The sequence below is a fragment of the Eublepharis macularius genome, chromosome 8, assembly GCF_028583425.1.
Source record: "Eublepharis macularius isolate TG4126 chromosome 8, MPM_Emac_v1.0, whole genome shotgun sequence".
Taxonomy (NCBI): Eukaryota; Metazoa; Chordata; class Lepidosauria; order Squamata; family Eublepharidae; genus Eublepharis; species Eublepharis macularius.
In genome coordinates, this window is record NC_072797.1 from 12,662,164 (window position 1) to 12,674,314 (window position 12,151).

A 12,151-nucleotide genomic window follows, 5' to 3' on the forward strand; every position below is an offset into this window, starting at 1 on the left:
GTTGGCACTCTGTTGCAAAACAAGGAGGAAAGGATTTGCAGCTGGAGCCAATCAGTCCCTGGCTCCTTCTCTTCCAATGACCCCCGTGTGGTATAGAAAACGTACAGCTGGGTACTAAGAAGCTAGAAGGGGAGTGCAGAGGAAAAGGTACAGGTGATACTGGATTAAGATCTTGTCTCTACTTTCCAGTGTAAAAGAAATGGTGCTAGCTCTCAGCGTCATGTTTGCCCACACATACTAAAGCTAGCCTCAACACACACATGCCTCCATACATTCTCTCTCACCACAGTCTCAGAGTCCTGTAATGTTTACACTACGTGCTTCATTGGGCTTTCAGAGGCATCTGGACCTGCCAGGCCACTAGTTCTGCTGGCTCAATACTGGGAACGGGTTTCCGTGATCTCAGACACTGGTTCTTCCCAGCATCTGCCAGAAGATGCATTAACTGGAAATGTTGCAAACATAGTAACATCATAATAACTGTGTGCTTATATACCGCCCTTCTGGACAGATTAGTGGCCCACTCAGAGCAGTGAACACAGCCAGTGTTATTATTATCCCTACAATCCAGCTGGGGAGCTGGGCTGAGAGGAGTGGCTTACCTAAGGCCACCTGCCAAACTCATGGAACCAATGCAAGTCTTAACCACTATGCCACAGCAGCTCTAACACCAAGCTGCAGTGTTGCCTCTATATTTGCCTCCTTCACCAAGGGCATGACGTGGCCCTGGGTGAGGTGGTTCAGACCTGGTTTGCCATTGCCTGCCTCTGCATAGCAACCTTAGACGTCCCTCAGTGGTCTCTCATCCAAGTACTAATCAGGACCTACCCTTGCTTAGTTTCCGAGCTCCAGCTAGCTGAAGGGAGGGAAGTCTACTTTGCAAGGCTTAGACGATAATTCTGCTTTTAAGTCACAGCACACCCTGCTTTGGCACTCCCACGTTCATACAATCAAACATGAGGTGCTAAACCCGCTCCAAGCTCTCTTCCATCCATAAGGAAGAAATCTGAAATAGACTTGAACATGATGTATTGTCGAAGGCTTTCACGGCTGGAGAACAATGGTTGTTGTGGGTTTTCCGGGCTGTATTGCCGTGGTCTTGGCATTGTAATTCCTGACGTTTCGCCAGCAGCTGTGGCTGGCATCTTCAGAGGTGTAGCACCAAAAGACAGAGATCTCTCAGTGTCACTCTGTCTTTTGATCTCTGTCTTTTGGTGCTACACCTCTGAAGATGCCAGCCACAGCTGCTGGCGAAACGTCAGGAACTACAATGCCAAGACCACGGCAATACAGCCCGGAAAACCCACAACAACCACTTGAACATGATGCCTGAAAAAAGGATACTATGTTATATAGTTCAGGGCTTGTTGTATTTCAAGCTGCCACTATCTTAATATAGCATCAAAGCATTTTCAGTTTGTGGCTTATGGCTCAGACCTCTCAGGGTGAAGGATGCCAGGTTTCTGCATCTACTATATGCAGTCATTTTCCTGGAGGCAGGTTGATTGCTATGCACAAAGACAAAGGGAACCTTTGCCACTGATTTCCGGAATTTGAAGCTTTTGTACCATTAACAGTTGTATTGTCATCTAACAGGAAACTAGTACATTCACACTGAGTAAAGCCCATCTTCAATCAATTCAGCTGCCACCATTACCGTTCTAGGAGTACATTTCTCCAAAGCAAGGCTTGCTGAGTCATCTGTGTACTTACAGGCTCTGGGCTGCACTACTCCTTTCGTTTAAAACTTTACTGTAATGCTAAAAGCTGCTCCTTCGAATGCTTTTTGAAACCAATATTTGTCCTTTTATTGCTGTTTGAAACATGCAACCTTCGACAGAAAGTTTACTTGCAGCAGGTTTAACAGTGCTAGAGGCAACAGCATATCTGTACCACAGTAATTACAAAATAGTAAGGAGTCCAGTAGCACCTTAAAGATTAACCAACTTTATAGTAGCATAAGCTTTCAAGAACCACAGCTCTCTTGACCAGATGCATGGCGGGTATGAAGAACTGGCCAGAGATATATAGGTGGTGAGGGGAGGCGGGGAGAGGGTGCAGGGAGTGAGGGCCATGTAAATGTAAGTCAGGTGCAAAAGTCATGAAAGAGGTGGAATGTGCAATTCTATATATCTCTGGCCAGTTTCTTCATATCCTCCATGCATCTGACGAAGAGAGCTGTGGTTCTCGAAAGCTTATGCTACAATAAAGTTGGTTAGTCTTAAAGGTGCTACTGGACTCTTTACTATTTTGCAACTACAAACTAACATGGCTGACTCCTCTGGATCCATGACAGTAATTACAGGGAATCTTGCCTGTCCTGTGTTTGTTCAAGGTGTGTGTGTTATGTGCAGTCAAGTCGTCTCCAACGTATGGCGACCTTATGAATAAAAGACCTCCAAAACATCCTATCATTAACAGACTTGCTCAGATATTGCAAATTGGAGGACATGGCTTCTTTTATTGAGTCCAGCCATCTCGTTTTAAGTCTTCCTCTTTTTCTACTGCCTTCAAATTTTCCTAGCATTATTATCTTTTCCCGTCAGTCTTGCCTTCTCGTGATGTGACCAAAGTACGATAAGCCTCAGTTTTGGGAAGTTACTATAAATTATTCCCCTAGTTAGAGTCACAAAAGTCACAAAAGACTCAGCAGTCAGGCTTATCTCCTAGCTGATGAGCGAGGAATTCACCTGCTTTTTAATTCTCCAACATTACAAAGTAGTACCTTTAATTACGTACACCATATAGAATCATAGAGTTGGAAGGGGCCATACAGACCATCTAGTCCAACCCCCTGCCTAGTGCAGGATCAGCCTAAAGCATCTCTGACAAGTATTCATCCAGACTCTTCTTGAAAACTGCCAGTGAGGGGGAGCTCACCACCTCCCTAGGCAGCTGATTCCACTTTTGAACTACTCTGACGGTGAAAAAGTTTTTCCTAATATCCAATCGGTACCTTTCTGCATGTAATTTAAGCCCGTTGCTTTGGGTCCTACCCTCTGCTGCCAACTGGAACAGTTCCTTGCCCTCCTCCAAATGACAGCCTTTCAAATATTTAAAGAGAGCAATCATGTCCCCCCTCAACCTCCTCTTCTCCAAACTAAACATTCCCAAGGCCCTCAGCCTTTCCTCGTAGGGCTCAGTCTCCAGACCCTTGATCATTCTCGTCGCTCTCTTCTGCACCCTTTCAATTTTGTCCACATCCATTTGGAAGTGAGGCCTCCAGAACTGCACACAGTACTCCAGGTGCGGCCTGACCAAGGCAGTATAGAGAGGGGCTATGACCTCCTGCGATTTCGATGCTATGGCCCCTTTGATACAACCCAAGACTGATTTAGCCTTTTTTGCCACGGCATCACACTGACTGCTCATATTTACTTTACAGCCCATTCTTACCCCAAGATGCCTTTCACATAGACTACTGCCCAGAAGTGTATCCCCCATCCAGTATTTGTGCTTCCCATATACTATATAGGGCAATAGTAACTAGCGTAAACTATACAGAGTTATGCTTGTGTTCAATCAACAGGTGGAATCTAGCTAACTTTTCTGCTGGTGAAAAGGGGAGGAAGGGTCTCCTCTGACCACCAAAAAAGGCTATGCTGGGGATCACAGGACCTGCATAGAGAAAAGCCATGTGGAACAGATGCTGCAATAAGGAGGTGAATTAGTTGAGAACAAGCTGACTAGATCAGACCCAATGGAAGTCCTCTCCTCTCCTCCTCTCTGAAGCAGTATACACAACAGCAAAGCCTTATTATACAAACTGCATGCATATAAAATGATTAGGTACCAGCCTGGGTCAGATGAGTTAAACTGATTATGGCATTCATAATTCAGATCTTAACTTCAAAGGAATGACAAAAATAGAGAGAGGAGGCAGTTAACCTACGAAGCAATAGTGCCCTTTTGGTTTTGAACATCTAACGTTCTGAGGCAGTCTATATCCAGGCCTACAGAAATTGTCTCCCACCAAGTAAAATGTCATCCCACAAGGAGTACAATACATTTTTCAACTTTGCTATTTATTAGAGACTAAACAGAACACTGTTTACACCCTCTGTCTGGCCACAATACATGACTGGTGGGCCGCATTTGGCTTTGTGGGTTACTACAGTAACCTCTTTAATAGTCCTCTGAAGTATCCTGAGAGAAAACAGAGAAGCAACCTTGACAACCTGCTCTGTAGCTCTCAAGCTCCCCTTTCCTGATATCATTCATTCATTGTCTGCCTTTCTCAATAAGACTCAAGGCAGGTTACACAGTATGAGTCTGCACAGTCAATTCAAAAGCATTCCAATAAACGATGTAATAAGGTATATCAGTTCAATTTTCAAAGATTTAAAACTAACAAGAATCCAACAAAGAGTTGAAGAAACGCTGAAACAGAGCATAAGCAATTCTAAGACAGACATAGTAAACAACCTAGAAACTATCCAGTAGGGTCCTACTTATAGCAACACATAGTAGTAAAGTCTATAGTTCTTATCTCTCTATTAATGCATCTCTTTGGGACCACTTCCTTAGTAAAAAGCCCTCTCGAATAATTCCGTTTTAGACGGGTTGCAGAAAGCCAGGAGAATGGGAGCTTTCCTGACCTCTTCAGGTAGGCAGTTCCATAGGATGGGGGCCAGCACAGAGATTGCACATGCACTGGCAGCTGTTGTTTTTTATTTCCCATGTGCAAGATGGCACCTGCAGGAGACCCTGTTCAGCTCAGCAAAGGTGTCGTGGTGGAACGTCGGGAGAGGGGCGGTCCTGTAGATAAGCTGGACCGAGGCTATGAGGAGCTTTGTATGTGACAGCCGATACTTTGAATTGAGCGCTATAGCTGATAGGTTGCCAATGGAGTGACTGCAAAACGGGAGCGATATTCATGCTCCTCCTAGCTCCTGATAATAACCAAGCTGCAGCATTCTGTACCATCTGGAATCTCCAATTAAACTTAGAGGGGAGACCTAAGTACAGTGCATATCAGTAGTCAAGTCTCAATGTTACCATGATATGGATCAAGGTGGCCAGATTATTTATAGGGATTATGCCAAGTTAGGGCTAAAAACATGAGCAGACTCAAGATACCTCCCCCCCCCCAAAAACAAGGGATGCTTTAGTTTCGGTTTGTGGTAATAGGTTCAAGCAATTAGTTGATTATTAAGTTTTGAGGTTAATGATGAACCATTGCTATCTGTTCTTAAGCCCCTTAATTTTATGAAAGTAGGTAGGTTAAGTCTGTCATTTCTGTTCCTCAGCATGGACTTTATATTACAAATTGTTTCTATTCAAGCTATCTGGTTAAAACTGATAAACAAGCCATGAATGAGCAGCCAGCGAGGTGGTCACGATTTATCCTGAATAAAATAAATGTTTGCACATTTACCAAGCTATAACAAGGTCATGGGTTTTGTGCTGAATCTGACATCTGTTTTCAGTCCTGGATAAAAGAGATACCCTTGATTGCTTTTATGAAAGTTTACAGACAGAAAAGCAGAAAAACAAACTGAAAACACTGTCAGTTGTGATGACTGTTCTCCTCCTAGGGTTTATAAGTGAAGTATGGAGGATAATGGTGACAGAATCAATGCAAGTCAGTAAATTAGCCTGCAACTGCCTCAGGCTTTTTGTTTGAAGTCTTGTTTGCTAAGGTATTAGACTAAAATGCCAAGCAGAGATGTCCAATATATGGTCCAAAGACCGAACCCATTCACACCAGCATGAGCTTCTGAGATTTCGACACTCTTCATTTTAAATAAGTAAATTCACATTAGGGGTCTTAAATGACGGGGCCCACAGCATTCTACCTTATAGACATTAGTCTTTTGAAAATAGTGTTAGCTGCTTCTGCTTTACCTCCGAACAGCAACAAACTGATGATTACTCACTGGGGCATATTTGCTCTAAATGAGACTACATTTCCAACTATCTTTGCTAAAGTAAAGCCTTTCCACCATGATTATCTACTTCTGAAAAGCCATTTACAATACCATCCATCGCAATACTCTATAGACTGGATCCCGTAGTTTGTACCTGGGGGGGGGGGGGGCGGATGTTTTTAGCTACTTGTGATTTTACAAAACTTTCTCTTATTACCAGCCCTAGTCCGTCTTTTTAAAATAAATTTAAGTAATATAAAGAAGCTCTCTCAATGATGATTTAAATTTTTTCAGCTTTGTAGACAGTTTTTATGGTGGGGAAGAAACTGCTAACTCAATCAGAAACTTTCATGTGCTGTATGGAAATTACAAAAGGTACCAGCTGTTTAATAAATCATAATAAACCCCATGATATAAAGATGCAAGCTAACCTAGTGCTTAGCCCTCTTCTAGAAAACCTCAGCAAGTGCACTCTGAGCCAGTTTTTGAGTCCCCAGTTTAAAAACAACTCGAGGAGCTGGCTGTATAGCTCCTGCCGACATACACTCTCCTTCCCAGCCTCGCCCAGAGTTTGTTTCGGCACACTCAGCCTGCTTTAAGGACTCAGGGAAGTTTTAAAAGCTGGAACTTGGTGAGCGCGCCTGACAAACAAATTCAGAAGAATTAGTTTGGACACTTTTTAGTGCTGTTGTAGATTAAAATTAAGAGACCAACAGTATTTGTTAAAACATACTTTTTACTTAAGATTAGCCATTTTTCTTAGAATCACAGAGTTGGAAGGGGCCATACAGACCATCTAGTCCAACCCCCTGCCCAGTGCAGGATCAGTCTTGTCCCATCCATACCATTCAAAGATGTTAAGTATCAATCCCCATACACATCTTACATGTCCACCTGTCTAATGCGAGAACTATTTCTACTATTCCTTACCCTTTACAAAAAGGCCCTCCAAGCTTCCTTCTGATTCAAGAACTCACTGAAAGTCCAAGAACATTTTATCAGTGGTTGTTCACCCTTGTCGATACTTTTTATAAAAAATCTGTAAAATATTTTAATATCAATAAGGAAAGACTTTGCTTTGCAAAAACCATTGTGTCTATTTTGCGTCGAAATTTTGTAGCAGTTTACTTGTTACACCAGACATACAGGCCCATGGAACCTTTTTTAGACGTTAATATGCCAATTGCTTTCCTGTTAATTAGGAAGGAGGCTGACTCTAGTTGTTACACATATTGGGACAGGCTTACACTTCTGGAAAGTGGCATGCCTCGTTACTGTTTAGTCTGACTAAATCTTGACATTTACAGTATGATGTTCTCATAAAAATGGTGTGTCACCAATGTCTCTAAATGTGAGCATGGGATAAACAATGTGTTTAATTTTTCCTCACAACTTGCACGAGCATGAACACATGAAAGGAACTGCCTGATACGGAATCAGACCATTGGTCTATCAAGGTCAGTACTGTCTGCTCAGACAGACAGGTAAAAGCTCTTCAGGATCTCACACAGATGTCTTTCACATCACCTGTTCCTTTCAACCGGATATGCCAGGATTGAACCTGGAACCTTCCGCATGCCAAACGAATGTTCTATTGCCGAGTCTCTCCCCAACCCCATGATCTTTGTTTACGAGACTGAACGAATACTAATCCATGGATACCACTTTTATTCTTCCATTTATTTCAAGTATTTATATCCAAATTTTATTAATTTGGTTTCACAGTGGCTAACAAGACAACAACAAATTGTAAAGGCACAAAAGCGTAAGGCTCCATTAATAAAATTCGCGCAAGTGTACAGATTAAAAATGCAGTCAAAATCTGCCCAAGCAGTTTATTCTTCACCAAATGTCTGTTAAAAGAGAACCACCTCACACACCTTCCTAAATGCAACCAGTGAAGATGCCCTCTGGGCCAACTCCCATAGGCCTTTCCAGAGGACAATACCTACTACACAGAGCCTGTGACTTAGCTGTCACTGTATACTCAGTTCCAAGACAAGACATAAGGAGAAGGCTGTCTGAGAAATGTAACTAGTACATGGGACTATCACCAAGTGAGTTTGACTCTAATGGAAGCAGAAAACCAGTCATAAGAACGGATATATTCTTTCAACAATTTGCATGTCAACTTTCTTCTTCCTTGCCTGTAGACTTACATTTGCCAGATTTCTTGTTCTTGTTCCATTTTTCTACACTTGGCAAGATGTTTAGTTTCTAAAAGTATCCTTTGGCCTTTTTGAGCGCTTCCTTGACTCTGCTGTTTAACCATGCTGGCATCTTCTTGGCTAAACCATCTTGGTTCACTACATGCATTTTTTTAAAAAAGCTTTGCAGCTCCCTGTAGAAGTGGGATCTTTGTTGTCACTGTTCCTTAACAACAATTCTAAAATTCTAAATTACTCTTAATTCCTATATGCTCTCACTTTTGTCACTAGAGAACCACAGACGATATTAACATGTTCCAGAAACTGAGTGGTGCGTGAGGAGATACTGTTTTATTGTGCTAATGAATGGTTTAAGATGACGTTTCAATTTTTTAAAAAGTTTCTTCTAGCTGTTCTGAGCTGCCTTGAGAGCTCCGTATGGGCTCTTAAAACAGGCTAAAAATAAAATTTGAAATTTCTGAAGACCAATAAGTAGCCATCGTTTAAATATCATTTACAGTTTTGTTTAGTAAATATTAGCTGACTGAAGTGTTGACCAAGGAAAAGTCAGTTGATATGCATTTTAAGGATGACACACTGATGGAAGGACTCCCAGATGTTACAATCTAGCCACTTCAAAACTGTGAAAAATGTGTAACAGGAATTTTAATTAGCAATGTCAATACATAGATCTTATTGTGCAGTGACCAGCGCAGAGGCAAAAGTTTCAATAAAGAAAAAAAACATGCAAAAAAAACCCCACAGCCATGTTCGTTATGGACTTTGCTCCAACACGATACATTTACGGCAGACTTGAGCCACAGTAGGATTTGACATTGCAGTGGGTGTACTCTATTTTGATACTAGAGGAGTCTTACCTTGGTATCGTAACACATTTTGTATTGCAGTTCTGAGTAGTAATGGCTTTTTCAAGCTCGTCCAGCTGTCCAGTCTTCTTGAGCTTCTTGACCAAGCTTTTCACCGCTTTTTCGCACCATTTTTCCTCTTGACCATTCTGTTCGCCACCACCAGCACCTCCCGAGCCTCCAGCGGACTTCTTCCACCCCAGCAGCCTCTTCACAACAGGTGGGGTAAATGGCAATATGGATGACATGGCCAAGGCGTAGTACAACTGCCGCAAGGATTTCAGCTGCCCTGTACAATCCACAGAAGAGGAGGAAGTCTGTTAGGCAGCTCAAACTGAAAACACACCTCCTGAGAAAGAGGCAACCAACCAGAAGCCCTTGAAATATACACGACAGCACAGAATATAGTTAAACTGCCAATTCTATATTGTCCTCTTTTCAGCACTCCTAAGAATTCTCATCCCCCTATTTTTAATTCATCGCACGAATTGTGACCAAGACCTCATATGCACGAATGTATTTACTATTATATCATCAATACATGTGGCTTCAAGTACCATACTTCATGCTATCAAAAGACAACCAAGCCATTTTTCAGGAAGGCTGTAAGACAAAAGGCTTCAAGAAAACGTTGGGTTCATGAAAATGTGTCAAGTGTACCTCCTGAAGAATAAGCGTCCATATGGTAATTTATACCAGGAGTGCATTCCTCCATCTACTTGTGAATACACAGCTTCCATTGACATTAAAAGGAAGACCACATGATTGCGTCCAAATTTTCCCTCCAAGCCAACTGTTGTAAACAAAAGCTAAGTGAAATTAAAACAAGTTTTAACCCACCATCTTAAATATGTCAGCAAGGGGTAGAAGCACGCCGCACAATGCTAGAATGTCAGCCATTTTCCCAGTATACCTCTGTAAACGATAGGAGTATTTAGACAGCAATGACTTCGTGGGGTTGGATCCAGACTAAAGTGGCAATCTCTGTCGGTTCCCCTTTTTGCTGCAGACACCTCAGGACATTCCTTGGGATCCCTCCCTCCACCCAGTAGCATCTCACAGAGATCAGTGGGTTCCAGCAAGGAAGGGGAGGCAGAAAAGAAGAGCACATCTGGGTCAAACGAGCAAAAAATCTACTCCTGTACAATGAGTATGTACAGTGTGTTTGATCAGAGAAACTACAGAAGTTAAATACATTATAAAAAACAACAATCTAGCTTTCATTATAAAAGAGCAAGAGTCCAGTAGCACCTATAAGACTAACAAAATTTGTGGTAGGGTATGTGCTTTTGAGAGTCAGAGCTTGCTTTTTCAAATACCTGAAGATATCTGAAGACGTGAGCTGTGACTCACGAAAGCTCATACCCTACCACAAATGTTGTTAGTCTTACAGGTGCTACTGGACTCTTGTTCTTTTCTACTGCTACAGACAGACTAACACGGCTGTCTTGATCTAGCCTTTCATTAATATATAGCACTGGTACTGCCTTGAAACTTTGGTAGCTAGCTTTCAGAGCAGTAGAAATATTTAAGTAGGCTAAACAAATTCACACGCATTCAGATTGTCTTTTTACAACTAACAAAAAATAGTTTGCAAAATAACCAAGGTGACAAATTTTGTACATGTATGCACAAAGAATGGCAGAGCAGGGGTACATCTGAGTCCCAAACAACTTGCCCACATCCGCCCGACAATAGGGGTTCGCTTCCTCCCTCCATAGCATAACAGACACAGTTACCACCACCACCCCCATTTCATGCATCAGGGGACGGGGACAGTTGCAGCAATTCTGGCTGCAATCAAGGACAGTTAGAACTTATGAATTTTATATCTTCAGGGAAAGATCTAGCCAGTCACCCCTCAAGACACTCCCCTTCTAAGTAGCTGCAAAAAACATCTGCAAACCACTGGGAATTGAACAGCTGGTATAATGCAGCATAATGTTTAAGAGGTACTAAACTCATACTCTTCTTTTGATCAAGGTTGAAAAGACAAAAGTATCTTAATCCAAACACTCCCACCATCCAAAACTATGCCACAACCTGAGGCTTCGCTGGCGGATCACTAACTCTGGTGCTATCACCCTGAAACTATCCAAGGATAATTACAGAAGGTTCTGCTTCTTAAAAGTAGTGTTTTCACCTTCTAAAAACAAGATTTTTAAAAAAGAAAGTAAAGGTCTAATAGGCTTTGTTCCCTAGCCCTTTAAAAAGAGGCAACTTGTTCTAAAGAATCCAGCCTTCCCGTTCTGGGATACAGAACACTTTCCACTGAAGCCATAACTGATCTTGGAACAATGTGACCTTCACACTTCCTGATAAAAAAGCACTCGAAGAAGCTTGCAGCCTCCTGCTGGAGGGGGAGATGGATGACCCCCAGCTTTCGTTCTTTAGTAAAGAGTGTGAAGAGGAAGGGTGAGGGGAAAGAAACCAGCTTGCTGAGCAACAGCCTCAGTCGCACGCCAGTTCAATTTTTTGGCCACTTATGCAAGCTGTGATATTTCCACTGGCTACTCAACCAACTTGAACCTGGCTATAAGGTAAGAAGTCCCAAGCAGTAATAAAGCCACAGCCCTAGCTCAACTCTGATGTCAGCTAGTGAAGCTAACTGGAATGCTTCCTATTTAGAAGAATGTTAAGGTGTTTTGTGTACACAACTAAAAGTCCCAGACGAGTATTTTATATTTAAAGAACACTGTGAACTGTTACAGTCAAGACCATGCATTAGACTTACCACTTCCTACAAACTGTTAATGGGTAGTTGTGAATTTCCTGCATTGTGCAGGGGGCTGGACCAGATGACCTTAGGGGTCCCTTCCAACCCTGTGATTCTATGGCCACCAACTACTTCTTATAAAGTAAAAAACTGGGTAAGACTTTCCACTAGCAGGTCTAGACTTCTGATCAGCATTTGGCATTCACTGTCTAACGCAACGTGGATCAAATTCAACTGGTTCAAGTGAACGTCTCCATGAAATGTCCTTCCTAACATTGTTATTCTTTAACCACAGCTACAGTGCCTGGCATATTAGATCTCCAACATGTATCCTGAAGCTCAGTTTTACTGTGGAAGAGATTCCACTTAAGAGAGTGCTGTTATTCTTCTCAAGGCCGGCCTGTAAGCTGCTTAGGAGAGCAACTAAGTCCCTCACCATTATCACCTGGGTAAAACACCGGCAAAAATAATTGTAGGCATAAGGCTGCATCTAACTGCTCTGCTGTGGGGTTTTTGTGGGCTTTCCAAGAGAATTTTTCACCAAATGATGGT

At 42.3% G+C, this 12,151-nt stretch overlaps 1 protein-coding gene across 4 annotated transcripts in view; it reads right to left on the bottom strand.

Moving 5' to 3' along the window:
* SMAD2 (SMAD family member 2) overlaps positions 1-12,151 on the bottom strand; it is a 64,484-nt gene that overhangs the window by 30,593 nt on the left and 21,740 nt on the right. For 3 of the 4 annotated variants that reach the window (XM_054986484.1, XM_054986482.1, XM_054986481.1), the window contains exon 2: positions 8,896-9,172. In XM_054986484.1, coding sequence (XP_054842459.1) covers positions 8,896-9,131 — 236 coding nt within the window. In that variant the 5' untranslated portion in view covers positions 9,132-9,172. Of the gene's footprint in view, positions 1-8,895; positions 9,173-9,723; positions 9,793-12,151 lie in introns of those variants that run through there. The other variant, XM_054986480.1, reaches the window with a different exon arrangement.